This window comes from Xylocopa sonorina, chromosome 9 (assembly GCF_050948175.1).
Source record: "Xylocopa sonorina isolate GNS202 chromosome 9, iyXylSono1_principal, whole genome shotgun sequence".
Lineage (NCBI taxonomy): Eukaryota > Metazoa > Arthropoda > Insecta > Hymenoptera > Apidae > Xylocopa > Xylocopa sonorina.
The window spans coordinates 9,651,497-9,669,693 of record NC_135201.1 but is presented as its reverse complement, the minus strand read 5'-3'; the positions used below and the strand labels follow the sequence as shown (position 1 = coordinate 9,669,693).

Genomic DNA, 18,197 nt, shown 5'->3' with positions numbered 1-18,197 from the left:
CTAAAATACAAAACTCAACAATAAATCCACTGATTAATATCTACTTTTCCACTAGTATCCTCGTTTCCATAAAATTATTCGAAACCAACGAGTCGAGAGACACAATCGAAGCCAAAGGTGACTAAAGATTAGAAATCGAGTAAAGTACCCGGTGGAATCGAAAGTGCAACAATTTCTAAAATACAAAACTCAACAATAAATCCACTAATTAATATCCTCGTTTCCATAAAAATAATTCGAAACTATCGAGTCGGGAGACATAATCGAGGCCAAAGGTGACTAAAGATTAGAAATCGAGTAAAATAACCGCTGGAATCGAAAGTGCAACAATTTCTAAAATACAAAACTCAACAATAAATCCACTAATTAATATCCTCGTCTCCATAAAAATAATTCGAAACTATCGAGTCGAGAGACATAATCGAGGCCAAAGGTGACTAAAGATTAGAAATCGAGTAAAGAACTCGATCGAATCGAAAGTGCAAGCGCGTGGATCGAGAGGGGACCGGAAGTGCGCCGCGGAAGGGCTTTCACGTTCGCCGGACTGTTGAGAGACTTGGAGAGAGAAGACAGAGTGGGGTTTCGTGGCGCAAGGGCAGCGGGAAAAAAGGGGAGAGCCGTAGGTGGTCACAGCGGGAAAGCAGTAAACCAGCGGCTCGCCAGTGGCCGTATTAATCATCCCGCGGGCGGAAAGAAGGAAAAGGGGGAACGAAGGCGCGAGCGATACCAGACGTTTCATTAAAGGCCACCCGTCGAATTCTACCCTCGATAAGCGGTCGCTACCTGGTACCAGTTGTTGCCCATCTTTTTCTGTCTTGTTAAGGACCAGACAATAGTTTGGCGAATCTTGAACTTTCTGATCTCTTTTTGGTTACTTTGAAAGCACATAAGCGATCTGAATATTTTATTTATAATTATATTCTACTCTCGATAAGCGTTTGCTACCAGGTACCAGTTGTTGCCAATCTTTTCTGGCTTGTTAAGGACCAGACAATAGTTTGGCGAATCTTGAACTTTCTGATCTCTTTTTGGTTACTTTGAAAGCATATAAGAGATCTGAATATTTTATTTATAATTATATTCTACTCTCGATAAGCGTTTGCTACCAGGTACCAGTTGTTGCCAATCTTTTCTGTCTTGTTAAGGACCAGACAATAGTTTGGCGAATCTTGAACTTTCTGATCTCTTTTTGGTTACTTTGAAAGCACATAAGCGATCTGAATATTTTATTTATAATTATATTCTACTCTCGATAAGCGTTTGCTACCAGGTACCAGTTGTTACCAATCTTTTCTGGCTTGTTAAGTATGAGACAATTATTTGGTGAATTCTGGACTGTTTAATCTCTTTTTGGTTACTATGGACAAATGGAAGCGATCTCAATATTTTATTTATGATTATATTCTACCCTCGATAAGCGTTCGCTACCAGGTACCAGTTGTCGCCGATCTTTTTCTGTCTTGTTAAGGACCAGACAATAGTTTGGTGAATCTTGAACTCTTTAATCTTTTTTTGGTTACTTTGAAAGCATATAAGAGATCTGAATATTTTATTTATAATTATATTCTACTCTCGATAAGCGTTTGCTATCAGGTACCAGTTGTTACCAATCTTTTCTGGCTTGTTAAGTATGAGACAATTATTTGGTGAATTCTGGACTCTTTAATCTCTTTTTGGTTACTGCGGACAAATGGAAGCGATCTCAATATTTTATCTATAATTATTCAGATAGATCTCGTTTCAGTTGAGACAAAAGTGAATGATAATTATTGCTGTTACACCTTTCGTTAATTAAATATTATTCACTGGTTCAGAAGTCTACTGTGTGTCTCGAAGTCTGTCATAGTCAAAGGATTAAAGTCGTAACGAAGAGGTGAGGCTTTTGGTATTCGATCACGCTCTATACTTGTTGTACTAACATTTAGAACAAGGAATTTTTATTGTAACATAGATATTAATGATTCTAGCGAAAGAGACGAGTAATGCGAGCAAACAAGAGGATGTATTTTCGTGAATTAAAATTTTAGACCATCTTTTAAGTCTTTCTTCTTTCTTGAAAACAGTGGAAGATTTTTATTTGAGAACAAAGGTATGAATTAGTAGCTTGTTTTCGTCGCAGACGCAGCCATTACCGATTCCAGATCGCGATCACGAGGGGCACGATCTCAACCAAGCGAGCAATCAATTTTTATTGCGCTTTGTGCGCCAGATAAACTCGTCCGGATTTACTTCTCTCTGCAGCAAAAAAATAGAAAAAAAACGAGAGTAGGAATTCATTTTCCCATCAGAAAGCGTCCACCAGAGAGAAACGTCGCATAAAACGATATCCAGACTTCGAACGAGGCTGTATTTCGTGGTTCAAACGAGGGAGAGAAACTTTCCAATGGCTAGATAGATCTAAACTGAGGTACCTTTTGAATCGAGCTGTATAAATCGCTGGAAAGTACAAAAAGCCAGCGTTCCTCGGTCCAGAGTCTAATATATTCTCGTCTCAAAGATCAGATACCGTTCTCCGTCTTATTCTCTCTCTTTGCTCGCGTTTTATTTCCGTGTCGCGTCGATCTTATCACGACCAGCTGATATTAACCCCACGCGTTGCTAATAGGACTGAAACGCGCTAAATACCGTACCAGAAATTCAACTATATTTACCTTCGATACGTGCTGTGTATAATTTACTGGCGAGCAAGTATCGAGAAACCAGCTCGTAAATATGGTACAGTAAAAACAGTCATTTTCATAATTATTATTGAAAAGCGCGATATTTCATGAATTTGAAAAAAGAGAAGTAGCACGTGCGATAAATTCAAATTTCTAAAAGCCCTCGGGAGTTGTACGATTTCTAGTAAAAACGTTAATTTTCATAATTATTATTGAAACACGCGATATTTCAAGAATTTGAGAAGAAAAAGGAGTAGCGCGTGCAATAAATTCAAATTTCTAAAAGTCCTGGGGGTTCAAACGATTTCCAGTAAAAAGGTTCATTTTCGTAATTATTATCGAAACGCGCGATATTTCAAGAATTTGAAAAAAAGGAAGTAGCACGTGCGATAAATTTAAATTTCTAAAAGCCCTGCGGGGTCGAACGATTTCCAGTGAAAAACTTCATTTTCGTAATTATTATTGAAACGCGCGATATTTCAAGAACTTGAGAGAGAAAAGAAGAAAAGTAACGCATGCGATATTTCAAGAATTTAAGGGAGAGAAAAAAAAGAAGTAGCGCGTGCGATAAATTCAGATTTCTAAAAGCCCTCGAGGATCGAACGATTTCCACTAAAAGCCTTCATTTTCATAATTATTATTGAAACTCGCGATATTTCAAGAATTTGAAAAAAAGAGAAGAAGTAACGCTGGCGATAAATTCAAATTTCTAAAAGCCCTGCGGTATCAAACGATTTCCACTAAAAACCTTCATTTTCATAATTATTATTGAAACGCGCGATATTTCAAGAATTCGAAAAGAAAAAAGGGGAAGTAGCGCGTGCCATAAATTCAAATTTCTAAAAGCCCTGCGGTGTCGAGCGATCTCCTATTTGCAACAGGGTCTCGCTATTTTTCACGCCAGCGGTTTCTCTGTCGCGCCGTAAAAGGATTAATTAATACGCGGCCGATTACCGATTCGACGTGCTATTAGCAGTAAATCCAACGCGTCGCCGTCCGTGGTTGATGTATGGGCCCAGCTCGCGTTTAAATGCCCGAATGGGAGAAGAAACGGGTGTGGGCCCAACCGTTCGACGTCCAACCGAGTTACGACAGAGAACTGGCCCGCGTCAACGTCTACCTGTTAATTAGCCGAGGTGAAGCGATCTCTCGGTACCGATTCTCGATCTCGTCGAGCAGGATCTGAAGGATTTAGTCCTCTGGTTTTAACGAGCTGGCGGTGGTCAGGTGGTTTCGAAAGTGGGCTAACGGTGATCAGATTTTGGTAGACGATTCGTTGCTCGCCAACAGGGTCTTTTTCAACGGTTCCAAACGGTTTCCTTTCGATCGCGATCGATTTTCAAACGATTCATAGAGAATTACAGAAATATAGAAATACCTCGACGAAGTTTTAAATAAAAAATACAGAAGGTTGAGCTACATATCCTTAACGATGATCAGATTTTAGTAGACGATTCGTTGCTCGCCAACAGGGTCTTTTTCAACGGTTCCAAACGGTTTTATTTCGATCGCGATCGATTTTCAAACGATTCATAGAGAATTATACAAACATAGAAATACCTCGACGAAGTTTCAGATAAAAAATATACATAATTGAGCTACATTTCCCTAATGGTGATCAGATTTTAGTAGACGATTCGTTGCTCGCCAACAGGGTCCACTTTCTCAACGGTTTCCTTTCGATCGCGATCGATTTTGAAACGATCCATACACAAACACAAACCTCAGAACCACTGTGGATTACGGAAACATAGAAATACCTCGACGAAGTCTCAAATAAAAAATACACCACGTTCAGCTCCATATCTCACTAATTAAATCGTTTAACGTATCAGGTAGAATTCAATCGACACTAGATTCGCATAGAGCAACTGATATATATGAGCTTGCTCGAGATTTGTGCACCGTGCATTGCAGAGTAGCTCGAGCTAAAATAAGAGGACCAAAAACCTAGGGAATGTATAACGTCCATCTCGATGAAGCTAATCGGTCATCGTCGATCGGTTGGTATACATTCTTTCGCCGCTGGTATAATTACAGTTCTGCGGCGGGGTATCGCGTACCACGCCCCTGGTGAAAGGGTGATCTCTTCGACGGCATAGAAAAGGAGGATGAAGAGGAGGAGGAGGAGGAGGAGGAAGAAGAAGAGAGGAATGGCAAGAGGCAGAGAGTACACGGCAGCCGGTGATTTCAGTTGGCCGGTAGGCCGATTCAGCCGCGGGATAACCTGCCGATGAACCGTAAACCAGGAACTTATTACCAAGCCGTGTAGCTCGCGCTACAGCTCGTGGATGCTTTATTATTACGAGTAGGAACTGGTGGCCAGCCACACGGGACGAAACGTTGCACGTGTTTCTAGGGCCGTGGACAACGAGGTTACTGCTGGGAGTAGCTTCTTTCGAGGGTGTGCGCGTGTGTTCTTCGCTGTTTAGGGTTTCTAATTGCGAGCTAATGCGGGAGGGTGAGGTGAGATGTGTCTCGCGGGGTGGAATTTGTGAGGTTTGGAGTTGGTGGGAGTGGGATTGTTAAGGTTCGAATTCTTGGGGCTTGAATTTTCGAAGTTGTGACTGTCGAGCTTAGAATTCCTAAGCTTCGATTCTCAAGCTTAGAGATCTCAAGCTTAGAAATCTCAAGCTTAGAATTTTAAAGCTTAGAATTCTCAAGCTTAGAATTTTAAAGCTTAGAATTTTCAAACTTAGAACTTCCAAGCTTAGAACTCCCAAGCTTAGAACTCTCAAGCTTAGAATTCTAAAGCTTAGAAATCCCAAGCTTAGAATTCTCAAACTTAGGAATCCGAAGCTTAGAATTCTAAAGCTTAGAAATCTCAAGCTTAGAATTCTCAAGCTTAGAATTCTCAAGCTTAGAAATCTCAAGCTTAGAATTCTCAAGCTTAGAATTCTCAAGCTTAGAATCCAAAAATTTCAAATTCCCAACCTATTTGCTTCGAATACTCATGCTTAATCTTTTCAAGCTGTGCGTAATCTCCATATAGAATAGAACTGCAACAGCTCGCAAAACCACCAAACGGATACACACAGAAACTGCGAAACTTGAAATTACTTAGAGACCGTGCAAGAACATTCTGGCGGGGCAAGCCAACGAAAATTAGTCCCTGCAGCAACAATGGGACGTATAGAATCGTGGAAAGAAATATAGGAAGGTAATTATTAGTCAGAGTTGCAGCCGGGTCGTTACCCGAGTGCAATAAACCCGGTCGCAGCTAATGCACTAGTATAATTCCCTCGCTCGCATTGGTACGTCGGGACACGGGTAATCCAACGGCAAAACCAACGATTCCAGCGATATGGATAATAACAGCGAACAAGAAGCGTATCGCAAGAAAACGTACACTCGGTTCGTAACCGACGTTATAAATATCGGTATACCCAGCTGCATATTCTACGATACTTTCAATTCTACGTTACGCAGGCATTCAATGTTTCTCTCTGGAACGAAAAATCTTGCGGTCTTTACTTATACGCCGTGAACGTTTCTTGCGAACTACGTTGAAGATATCTTTCCCTTGCTCTGTTTTAAACTGGAGGATTTTAAGCTTCAGAATTCCAAGCTTGAGAGTTCTAAGCTTGGGAGTTCTAAGCTTGGAAGTTCTAAGTTTGAAAATTCTAAGCTTTAAAATTCTAAGCTTGAGATCTCTAAGCTTGAGAATTCTAAGCTTCAGAACCCTAGGCTTGAGAATTCCAAGCTTGAGAATTCTAAGTTTGGGGATTCCAAACTTAAGAATTCCAACTTTGAAAATTCTAAAATCGACAATTGCAACTTAAAAAAATCCCAAACTCAAAACTCCCGAAAAGACTCTAAACTATAACAATAGAAGCTAAAAAATCTCCAACCCAGGAAATACATTCTTCACCTACCATATCGATGAACAGATCGCCAAGCTTTCGTTTAAACTTCGCGCGGGAATGTAAAAAAATCCCGCAGTTCACCCGATTGCGAACATCCATTCATCACGTAGCTGATTATCCCTCGAAAGATCTAAGCAGAGGGACGCAAAATCCGCGCGTGCATCTACCTTTGAACCACCGTTACCAACCAGTTCGCCAGTTTTCCGGATCGAAACGACGCGCGACACACAAAAGGCGCCGTGTCTCGTAATCACCGACCGATCTGGCGACGGGTAATTGAACGTCGAGAATTTTCTGGCCTAACAACGTAATAGTCGAGAGGTAATTCCGTGACGGGAACGCGCCTACCCGGGGCTAATTTAAATCCTCTCGCGCAATAACAAAAGTCGCGGTAATTACTCGCCGCGTGGTTCCCTCGTCCACTGCATGGACTGATCGCTTTCGCGGTTCCAACGGGACTAATTGACCCGATTCCTACATCCACCACACACGAAGCATCGACTAGCTTTCGATCACAGTTCTCGATCCCAAATCTACCAATTTCTACAAAAGTGAAGTCAACTCAACAATGAGGAACCAATACATTAAAAGAATAAACCGTTTACAAAATCCAAATACACAATAACTCCTCGTTTAACCACCTAAACATCTCATTCCACCCTGAAATGATCTCTGTACCAAAGAAGAACAAATATAAAGAAGCAGAGAGGAGAAGAAATGTAAAAGGAAGCCATCGACGAGTGCCCATCATCGATCTTCGTAAGGCTCTTGCTAGATGTAATACGGTGCGATGAAAGCCGCGGAGGCTACGCTTCCTGTGAACGGAAAAAGAAGCAGAAGAAGAAGAAGAAGAAACAACTATTGCGAGAACAGCATCAGGACCACACCCTCGCGACGAGCGCTCATTCACTCTTGGATCGGTGCACGTGCAGAGCCTGTAGGCCCGCGAATAGTCGAGGCGAGGCCAAGGTGGAGGAACCTCGACGGAAGAGACTGTGCAGGAATGGAAGAAGAGAGTGGTTAGGCAAGATGGAAGCTAGAGGATAGGAGGAGGGAGGTTGGCTCGGGTATTTCTCGGGCAAATATAATATACGAGTACGCGAAGCCCCCGGGGAGTAACGTCCACCGTACCGGGACCATAATCTTCGAGGATGGTACCACACCCATGGGGGGTCGGCCTGGACGCCGCACGAACCGCGTATTCGTGCTGAAACGAGCGTAACCTTTCGTTTTTGTGTTTGACGGTATCCAGGTTGCATTTTACTTGTAGAGAATTTATTCTGTTTAGTTGTGAGGTGTGGATTCTTAAGGTTTGAATTTTTAAGGTTGGGGTTGTCGAGGTTGGGATTTTTAAGCTTTGAGTTTTCAAGCTTAGAATTCCCAAGCTTAGAAATCTCAAGGTTAGAATTTTCAAGCTTTCAATTTCCAAGCTTAGAATTCTCAAGCTTAGAATTTTAAAGCTTAGAATTTTAAAGCTTTGAATTCCCAAGCTTAGAATTCTCAAACTAAGAAATCTCAAGCTTAGAAATCCAAAGCTTAGAATTCTCGAGCTTAGAAATCCCAAGCATAGAATTCTCAAGCTTAGAAATCCCAAGCATAGAATTCTCAAGCTTCGAAATTCCAAGCATAGAATTCTCAAGCTTAGAAATCTCAAGCTTAGAAATTTCAAGCTTAGAGATCTCAAGCTTAGAAGTCTCTAGCTTAGAAATCCCAAGCATAGAATTCTCAAGCTTAGAAATCTCAAGTTTCGAAATCTCAAGCTTAGAATTCTCAAACTAAGAAACCCCAAGCTTAGAATTTCCAAGCTCAGAATTTTCAAGCTTAGATTTAAATCTCAGACCCACCTAAGCCCGATCACGACAAGCTCGCACGGAACTACGGAAACGGTGCACCAGCTATGACGAATACCGCAATACATATTCACGATTTCCACGGGAATGCAAGCGAACACCACGAAAATGGGAACACTTAACACACCGTTGGAAATGAGATTCATCTCGCCTATTATTACGCGGTCTGGGTTATCCTAGGCGCGTATCATACACTAGAAGTAATCGTTTCGAATTAACTGAAAGTGGAATTAAACCCAGTTCACCTTCACGAATTTCAACGAAAACCAACTAAATATAACAAATGATGTTAATATTCATTATATTCAGGTAATACAATTTTCTAACGCCCACACTCAAAATTAATTCAACGTATACCACTCTAATTTCTTTAATCTTCAAACTATCCACAAAAATCTACTTCAATCCTCGAGAATCATCTGTTCTTATTGATGTATCGATATTTTACGTGCATTTCTCGCAAAAAATCGCGATCGAAGGCCTCGAGTAGTCTGAAGAAAGCGAGATCGGTACGATTCGCGCTATTTTACTCCACTTTTATCGGTCGCACATTAGCAGGGTCCCTGGTACGATCGTTTCGACTGAATGGACATTGTTCGCCGGACACGAGCAGCATAAAGGAGGCCTCCTCCTCGCCCTCTCCGTTCCATTTTCTTTTTAATCTTAACTCCTCGCCTCGTGGTGCGCTCTTCATTCAGGCCTCGAACGATCCGGTTCGACCAGTATCGTTGCGCGCGCCAGCCACCAGAGAAGCAACCCCTTCGCGTTTCATCCATCGATAAACTCGCTTAGTAACCCACTTACGTGCGTTTTTTTGGTGCTTACAGGGTCATCTTGATACGAATATCTCTCTCTCTTGCTCCATATTCAACGTATTAACCTTTTTCAACTTTTTGCAAAATGTAATACTGAAGATAATACCCAGGAAAGTTTAGGGGATGAAAATGTCTTCTTGACGAGAAAATGTAATCGATGGATGACGCTTATTTGGGTACTCGTTGATGGCTTTTTTTGTTGCTTACAGGGTCATCTTGATACGAATATTTCTCTCTTGCTCCATATTCAACGTATACATTTTATTTACGTTTTTTGTAGGGTATGGAATTGAAGATAATAGCGAGGGAAGTTTAAGGGATGAAAATGTCTTCTTGAAGAGAAAACGTACTCCATCGATGACGCTTATTTGAGTACTCATTGATGGCTTCTTTTTACATTTCTTCTCCTCTGGTTCTCTCTAGTTTGTTCTTTTTCGATATAGAGACCGTTGGGCGGTGGAATGAGATATTCAGGTGTTGCAATTATTGTTAAACGTGATATTGAATAATATATATTAATTTGTAGTAACTTCGTTCAAGTGACTTTAACAAACACATCTCTTTCTTTTCTTTGAGTCTACGATGCAACCCTTAAATCCTGATTTAAATATACCCCACTTGAGACAATATTCTGTACAAAATACGTAACTGATCGACATCAAACATTGTACCATGCAATTAATACGTGGCATAATGTTTCTTTTTGTCATTTAGACAATATGTTTGTCTAAAGTCCATACGTAATCCCAAAGGCGTTTAAGGTAGTTATTTCACCTATACGAACGATTACAGGTAAGTATTATGCAACATAAATTGCGTCTGTCTTAGACTGGTAATTTTCATGGAGAACGATTCGACGGGGAATCTAATTGGCGACGTGAATTAACGAGGATCGTTTATCTCGAACACCTGGTCGTGGATAATGAACGTCGAAAGTTAGTCGAGTTGGGTGGGGGGATTGGAAAAATGGAAAGAGAGCAGCGATTAGGGCTTAACGAGCCGGGGGACACGAGTAGAAATCAGAGAAAGAGAGATATTTCCGTGGCTAGAGGTCCGTTTGATGAATGGTTCTTCGATCGGTTCATATAAGAAACGTTTAATCTCTCCACTGCTGCAATCGAGCGAGTCCTCTGGCTTTCGTATGATTTATCGTTTCATCTCGCGGCTACTGGTCTCGATCTCTTTCACTTCTCGCGACACGTCGAATATCGAGCAGATGCGACAAAGCCCCCTCTTCCTTTATCGAGGTTAATTCGAGAGAGAATCTCAATTCGAGTTTCCGATACCTTATCTCAATTGGAATTAACGATATCTGTGTTCGTTCCAAGGATTTCTCTAAAGGAATCAAATCTATTTTTTGTAGAAAAGAAAGAACGAAGAATGGAACTGCAGAAGAGTCCATAATCGAAGGACATCAGTCCTCAAGAAATCGACTTTTCGCATTGAATTCCAAAACCAAACGCAATGGTTAAGAATAAAATAAAATGCAGGCATCTCAAAACAGAAACCCCAAAGAATCGAAATAAAATAATTCCTCTTAAAATAGAAGAACTCTGAAAAAAAAATGGTACACAAATGAAAGACAACGTCTCAAAGATCCATCGTGCAAAAGATCAACTTTTCGCATTAGCTTCAAAATACCTAAGAATAAAATAAACCACCAATATCTCAACAGAAACCCTCAAAAAATCTAAATAAAATAATTCCTCTGCAGAAAAAAGAGCAACTCAAAGAAAGAATCGCGCACGAACGAGGGACAACATCGCAGAGGTCCATCGCTTCACCGACAGCCCGATCAAAGCCGCTATTAATTTGTCGAAGCGGATGATAAATGCGGTTGGGGATTATTTTCTCTTCTCTTCTGTTTTTTCTTTTTTTTTTTTTTTTTTTTGCTTTCCAGAGCGCGACGGCTGACAACGTCGATCCTTTTATTCCGCCAACCCACCCCCGTCGCGCCTCCTCTTTTTTTCGGCAGGAGAAAAAGGATTAATGGGCTTATAGCATGACACTGTCGCGCGATAACATCTTCAGGAGGGTCCCGTTTTACCTGTCGGGGCTGCCGGGGGCTGCCAGAAGATCATATCTCGCGGGATCCAAATCGCCATCGTGTATCTCGCGAAGCCCGCTGGTAGGACAGGCCTTTTATCGATTTTTGATCGCGATCCTACACCCCTCTCCTCGACTCTTCTCTCTCTAAAGTTTAAGCTTCGTCGACCAGCGCACCATCTTCTGCCACGAGCGGCTTTGGATGATCGTTCGACATAGAATTTACTGGATCGAATCGATAATACAAGGGTCGTAGCCTATAACAAACTAATTTGGTCCTGAATCGTCGCTTCAATGTGGAATTTGTTGCTTTTATGAACGTACTTCGATTGCTTGCTGATATTTTGCGAATGATTTTATTAGAAATTACTAAAATTTAAAAGAAAATTTACTTAATAAATCTTTAGTGTATCGTGTGACGAATAAAAATGGAGAAAAATATGGAAGTAGAGGAGAAAACAGAGTTTTCAGAAATAAGAGAAATGGAAGAAAAATGCAAGATGGCGCTTGGATATAAACTAATTGCGTGCGCGTTGTCGAAGGCCTTGGCCTGCTTTTATTACAGAAATGATTGCTCAATTCCCGAGAGGCGGCAACACAGAAATTTGTTAGATTGGAATAAATTTGAATAACTCAGCGGCTATAAATTAATTCATGAACGGGGGATTTCTAAGAGCGAACCTTGGCGAGGTATTGAAAGAAAAAGATTGCCGTTAGCTGAGGACCCGGTTTTTCATCTCAGCCCACCCCTGCGAGGGGTGGCAGCGGCCGTGGATTCAGCTTAAACCTTGCAAAGTGGAAAATATTACGGGCTGGTTACCCTCGTGGACGCATAAATTCGACGAGTCTAATTTCTTTGCTTCCTTCCGCCTTCGAGCGAACAGACGTGCCATAAAATCTCTCTTCAACCTGTTAAAAATTCTATATACTTGTCATTTCCCCACAACTTCGATTATTGTCAATCAAATTTATTCACCTGCTTCGAATTGATAGCTATTGCCCACTAAATTCTTCTAGGCTAATAATAAATTGTGAGATAATAGATGACGGCTAATATATTAGTAAACGATGGAATAATAAATGAGAAAAGTAATAAATTTCGTGGTCGTCATTTAATCAGTGGAACCCAAAATTTTCCAATTTTCTCGACTCCTTTCTCACACTTTGTACCCTCTGGCAGGGTATCCTGTGCGGCCATCAAAGGACCTCCCGCGCCAGAGAAAGAAAGTAAATTTCACGCCTTCGTCCAGGGATAAAAGAAACGGGACGACGCTCATTACCGTCCCCGTCGCTCGAAGGGGAGGTCCAAGCGCAATCATATTGTCGCGGGGCAAATGAAAGGAGCAGTAAAATTATAGCAGAAGTGGCGTTGAAAAACACGGAAACGCCCACGTCGTTGGTGTCCAAGTGGAAACATCGAAATGACCGCCCTGCGAGGGTCTCATTGCCCAAGGGTTGCCGCCACGACCTTCTTCTCATGGAACGAGGCTAATATTGTGATTAAAATACAAAAGGGTTGCTATTACGACCTTCTTCTCATGAAACCAGGCTAATATTGTGATTAAAATACAAAATCTCAGGATTCTTCGTGATATCTACTTAACATAAAATCTGACAATACTACTGTGGCATTTAATTAATTTTTTCATAGTTAAAATGAACGTTTCTAGAACTTGACACAGGGATGCAAACCAAGTAGAGCACCAAGAATGCACAGAATGATAAAACACAAAATTTCACGATTCTTCGCAATATCTACTTAACATAGAATCTGACAATACTCCTGCAGCATCCAATTTAATTTTTTCATAGTTAAAATGAACGTTTCTATGACTTGACACAGGGATGCAGACACCAAGTAGAGCACCAAGAATGCACAGAATGATAAAACACAAAATTTCACGATTCTTCGCAATATCTACTTAACATAGAATCTGACAATACTCCTGCAGCATCCAATTTAATTTTTTCATAGTTAAAATGAACGTTTCTATGACCTGACACAGCGGTGCAAACCAAGTAGAGCATCAATAATGCACAGAATGATTAAAAATCAACGCGACTTCCATATTAGGCCAGCTGACGGTACCAACAGCGAGGCCTCGATCGATTAATCAACGAGGACCACCAGCGATCGAACGGACAACCGAAAGGCAAGATAATCTCGCTCAAGCGAATGGACGCTTGACCCAAATTCGAACGGTGCAAGAATCAATAATATCGAGACGAATATTAAACGACGAGGGACCACAGTGGTCGCGTTTCGCGAAATCGCAAAAAAATCGCACGACTGGTTTCTGTTTACGAATGGATCGAAGACACTTACCGGTCGCTTCGAGGGTTCTGGGCCCTGTCTGATGATCTCCAGAGGCGCCGGTATCGAGGGCCTGCCCAGGTACCAATCCTCCCGCGGATTGTAGTTGTCCAGCAGTTTCAACAGTCGCGGCACGTTCACGTAATTATCGTCGTCGAAGTGGCAGAACCATCTGAAACAAGCGAGCGTCCTTTTAAAGTTCCTGTTCGAGAATCCATGTGTCCTTCGATACGTCGATTTGCGTAAAGCGGTGCGATTACTCGATATCGATGTAAAATTGCTGCGTTGCGGATACTGTGTTATGCGAGATCAAGAATATGTATGTAAGAAGAGAAGTTGTGTTCGATAAAATATTTCTTTTAATAAAAGACAAATTTTTAATTCCATATAACTTAAGTTTTGTTAAGTCTGTGAGATGGTAAGCTTCAAACACTGAAGAAATAGATTGCAATTTATTTGTACATATTTATGTAAAGCCATTGTACTTCGTTATTTCTTCTTGGTATTATTTCATGGTAATTTATTTCTAAAATCTGTTAAAAAAAAATCGTGCTATCCAGTGCTGTAGAATTACAATATTGCGCAAAAGTTTTCGCTATTTTCTAATCCCCTCGATCTCGAGCCTCGATTTATCAACGCGTTCCAATAATCGAGCGGAAGAAACGGCGCGATATTAAGCGGAATCTTTTTATTTCTAAAAGTATCCCTCACGACGGGCGATAAATCTCTACGGGGTGAAAAAAAAAGGCGATTCGTTCCGCGGTAAATATGATATACATAATAAAAGGCAGTCACGCGGCGAACTGGGTTAGATTGCGCAACGCTCGCAACCACCGAACGATTGCTCTCGCGAAATTACAGATAGCCGAAGGAGATAGCCGGTCCGTGGCTCGTATTAATTTCCATCGGTCTATCCGTTTCTAATATCGCGTGGACGATTGCTTTTGCACGAGTGAGGAGGGCAGGACCTCAGCCTGGCTGCCGCCGGATCACGATTTAATCCCGGCAAGTCGTGCGCGCCACGCCCGTTTCCAATCCGCGGCACACGTCAGCCCTGACCTTTCCGATGGCTAACCAGGATCGACCGATAAACCCGATCCGATCGATCCGTAGCTCGTGCCCCGGTGAAACGCGCGAATTTACGACGCTGGAAACCGTACGATCGTGACTCGAGAGAGAGTGCTGCTCTAATCTAACTGCGAACGTGAAACAGATTCTACAGAACGATTTGGACAATGTAGAAACAAGAACATAGTCGCTTCAGTAAACTGAAGTACTTTTAATAAACAGAACATTTCTGTAATGTTCTCTAAAATAGAAGCTCGTACGATCGTGACTCGAGAGAGAGAGAGAGAGAGAGTGCTGCTCTAATCGAGCTGCGAACGTGAAACAGATTCTACAGAACGATTTGGACAATGTAGAAACGAAAACACAGTCGCTTCAGTGAACTGAAGTACTTTCAGTAAACAGAACATTTCTGTAATGTTCTCTAAAATAGAAACTCGTACGATCGTGACTCGAGAGAGAGAGTGCTGCTCTAATCGAGCTGCGAACGTGAAACAGATTATGCAGAACGATTTGGACAATGTAGAAACAAGAACACAGTCACTTGAGTGAACTGAAAATTTCTGTAATATTCTCTGCAATGGAAGCTGTGAAGCTCGTCGCATCTACAACACTGAAAACCGTACGATCGTGACTCGAGAGAGAGTGCTGCTCTAATCTAGCCTCGAACGTGGAACAGATTAAACAGAACGACTTGAACAATATAGAAACGAAAACACAGTCACTTCAGTGAACTGAAATAGTTTCAGTAAGCAGAAAATTTCTGCGATGTTCTCTAAAGTAGAAGCTTAGAGAACGATCGCCTCTGTGAAGCTCGTCGCATCGTCACAGTCGACGAAAGTCGAGTTAAAAGCGAGCATCGCACCGATGGGAATCCAGCGGAGAACAATTCCCACAAAAGTGGCGCGAGGCGCAGTCGCCACCCTGGTTCGCTCGCCTCCACCCCTATTTACTCGCGAGGAGGCGAGCACGTGTCGCGACGCACGTGTGACGCGACCGATCTCCGGCTTTAAAGGGCCACTGACACGCGTTGTTAACCGGGTGGGGTTCCCACGATACCCGAGTCCACCTCCTGGAGGCAGTCGTCCGCGTCCAGGGGGAAGTTCACGCGAAACGATACACGCACATGGTTTCCAGGGGGGTTGCTCGTCGAGTGGAACGGTCTTCACGCACCGTGCTCGCTGGTCAGACTTCCTTCGATTGGCTGGACGAATTGTTTATGCGATCGACGATAGCTAGAGCAGTTGCAATGGTTTACGGTTACATTTAAATCAGAATTGGTTTTAAATTCAAATTTGTATCGCCAGGTAATACGAACGAGAATTTCATGAGGCATCCATTGGGACGCTTTGGCGAAACGTTCGAGTTGTAAGGAAAGGAATATCGCGTACGGATGACTCGTAGCGAGCTGCAGGAAAAAAGGAATGGAAGAACGTCGAGTGGCGGCGAAGAAATCGCGTATAATCGAGGAACGAGTTTCTACGGGAAGTGTACACGGATTTCTTGTCACCTGCGCGAGGTCCACCTCGGGGATAATTGAACCGGGAATGAAAACAGCGCTCGATGGCAGGTGTCGCGCGGTTTCTTTTCGCACCTTCCGAGATCTCGAGCCGTTCGAGCGGCGCGCGTTGGGGTTTACGAAAAACCGGCACTTTCGTGTATTAACCGGCTAATTACCGTCGTAAATGTCGTGAAAGTCCAGTCGATCCGTCTGTGTAATAAAAAAAAGAAATACAAAAAAAAGGAGACACACCGCCTGGCTATATTCGGTGTTAATCGATCGATTATCGTGGAGCTCGGTCTCGCATACCTCTCGAAATCGTTCGAACAGAGTGCAACGCCACGTAATCACGATTTCACGAAGCATTTGATTTACGAGATTTCCTTGAAACGCACTGCAGCATATATCGATCATTCTCTAATTCCTTAGCCTCGAGAATACTACAAATTCTTGGCTAAAAAACCGCAAGATCCACTCGCATCGAATCTCAGCCAGCAATCAAATTTAAAACATCCAAGACGAGGTTCCCAAGAACTGGAAAAAACTCGCAGGACGCAGTTGTAATATATTACAATGTCGATTTTTTATTAACAGTACGCATATATCGATTATTCTCTAATTCCTTAGCCTCGAGAATACTACAAATTCTTGGCTAAAAAACCGCAAGATCCACTCGCATCGAATCTCAGCCAGCAATCAAATTTAAAACATCCAAGACGAGGTTCCCAAGGACTGAAAAAAGCTCATAGGACGCAGTTGTAATATATTACAATGTCGATATTTATTAACAGTACGCATATATCGACCATTTTCTAATTCCTTAGCCTCGAGAATACTACAAATTGTTGACTAAAAAACCGCAAGATCGACTCGCATCTCAGCCAGCAATGAAATAAAAAATCTCTCGACATCGAATCTCAGCCAGCAATGAAATTTAAAACACCCAAGACGAGGTTCCCAAGAACTGGAAAAAGCTCGCAGGACGAGGCGAACGCACCTGCCCAACCGAGGCAGTCGTACGGTTGCCCGCAACCATTTCAGCCGCCGCTGGTATCCGTTTATTCACGCACGATCGACTTCCGCGGCTTCGCGAGGGAAACGCAAAGCCATCGACGGTGTCTCGAGTCTTCCTGCACCGCGTCGAGGACGTACGCCCATCCTCGTACGTGCACGTCCGCGTGCACAGCCACGACGAGAGGGACGAGGCTCGCGTGGCCGTTTTACACGGCAATTAACTGGGACCAGGCACACCCACGACTCATTAAGCCTCCGCAACCGGCCTCGATGCCAATTTAACGGCTCGTTGCCAACGCCACGCACGCTCTGCTTGTGTACACGCGCTAGGCGAGCTAGAGTCCGCCTCTGAGTGGGCAGACTGGGTTTCAAGGGCTCGATTCTAGACTGCCAGTCGACCCTTCCGGAAACCAGTCTTTCTCTGTGTACATAGAACTACTTTCGACTATTTTCGTGTCGTCCTTCACTTGGTTTTTTGTACTTTTATAGAAGGATATAGGTTTGAGAAGTTTAGTAATCGATCAAAGTTTATAAAAGATAAATAATGTGTGCTAGGAAAATTCTCTTGGTTTTTTATGTTTTTAAAGAAAGATGTAGCTTTGAGAAGTTTAGTAGTGAATCAAAGTTTATAGAAGATAAGTAATGTGTGCTTGGAAAATTGCGACACTTGAAGGAATTCTCTCGAAGAAACAGAACGTCAGGCGTAGATAATACGCGACTGATTCCATCGATCGAAGATCATAGAAAGCGCCATTAATATCCATCGATCTCGAGCGAATGAAACAGCGGCGATCGAAACGTGGCTCGCGGCTTAGATCCATATTTAGAGATCGATTCATCATCGACGCGGATCGCTCTCGAAGTTAATGATCGTCGATCGTTGCAACGGAGTCGTGGAGCGCGCGGAGGGTGGTTCAACCCCCTCGCGCCAGACGCGTATCTAATTAAGCCTGGCGTCGCCGATTCTTGAGCTCGTGGAAGCGATCGAGAGCGACCGCGAGTGTCGAAACTCGCAGCACGAGTCCCGATACCAGCCGGTTTTAATTAGAAATCCTACCTCGACCGA

At 42.6% G+C, this 18,197-nt stretch overlaps 2 protein-coding genes across 2 annotated transcripts in view; both read right to left on the bottom strand.

The window, feature by feature from the left end:
- The window catches only part of Fng (Fringe glycosyltransferase), a 77,130-nt gene that overhangs the window by 34,490 nt on the left and 24,443 nt on the right, over positions 1–18,197 (bottom strand). The window contains exon 5 of the mRNA XM_076900781.1: positions 13,564–13,723. Within this exon, the coding sequence (XP_076756896.1) occupies positions 13,564–13,723 (160 nt within the window). The remainder of the gene's footprint in view (positions 1–13,563; positions 13,724–18,197) is intronic.
- Positions 1–18,197, bottom strand: part of LOC143426990 (uncharacterized) — a 316,082-nt gene that overhangs the window by 287,780 nt on the left and 10,105 nt on the right. The gene's annotated exons all lie outside the window — the stretch shown is intronic.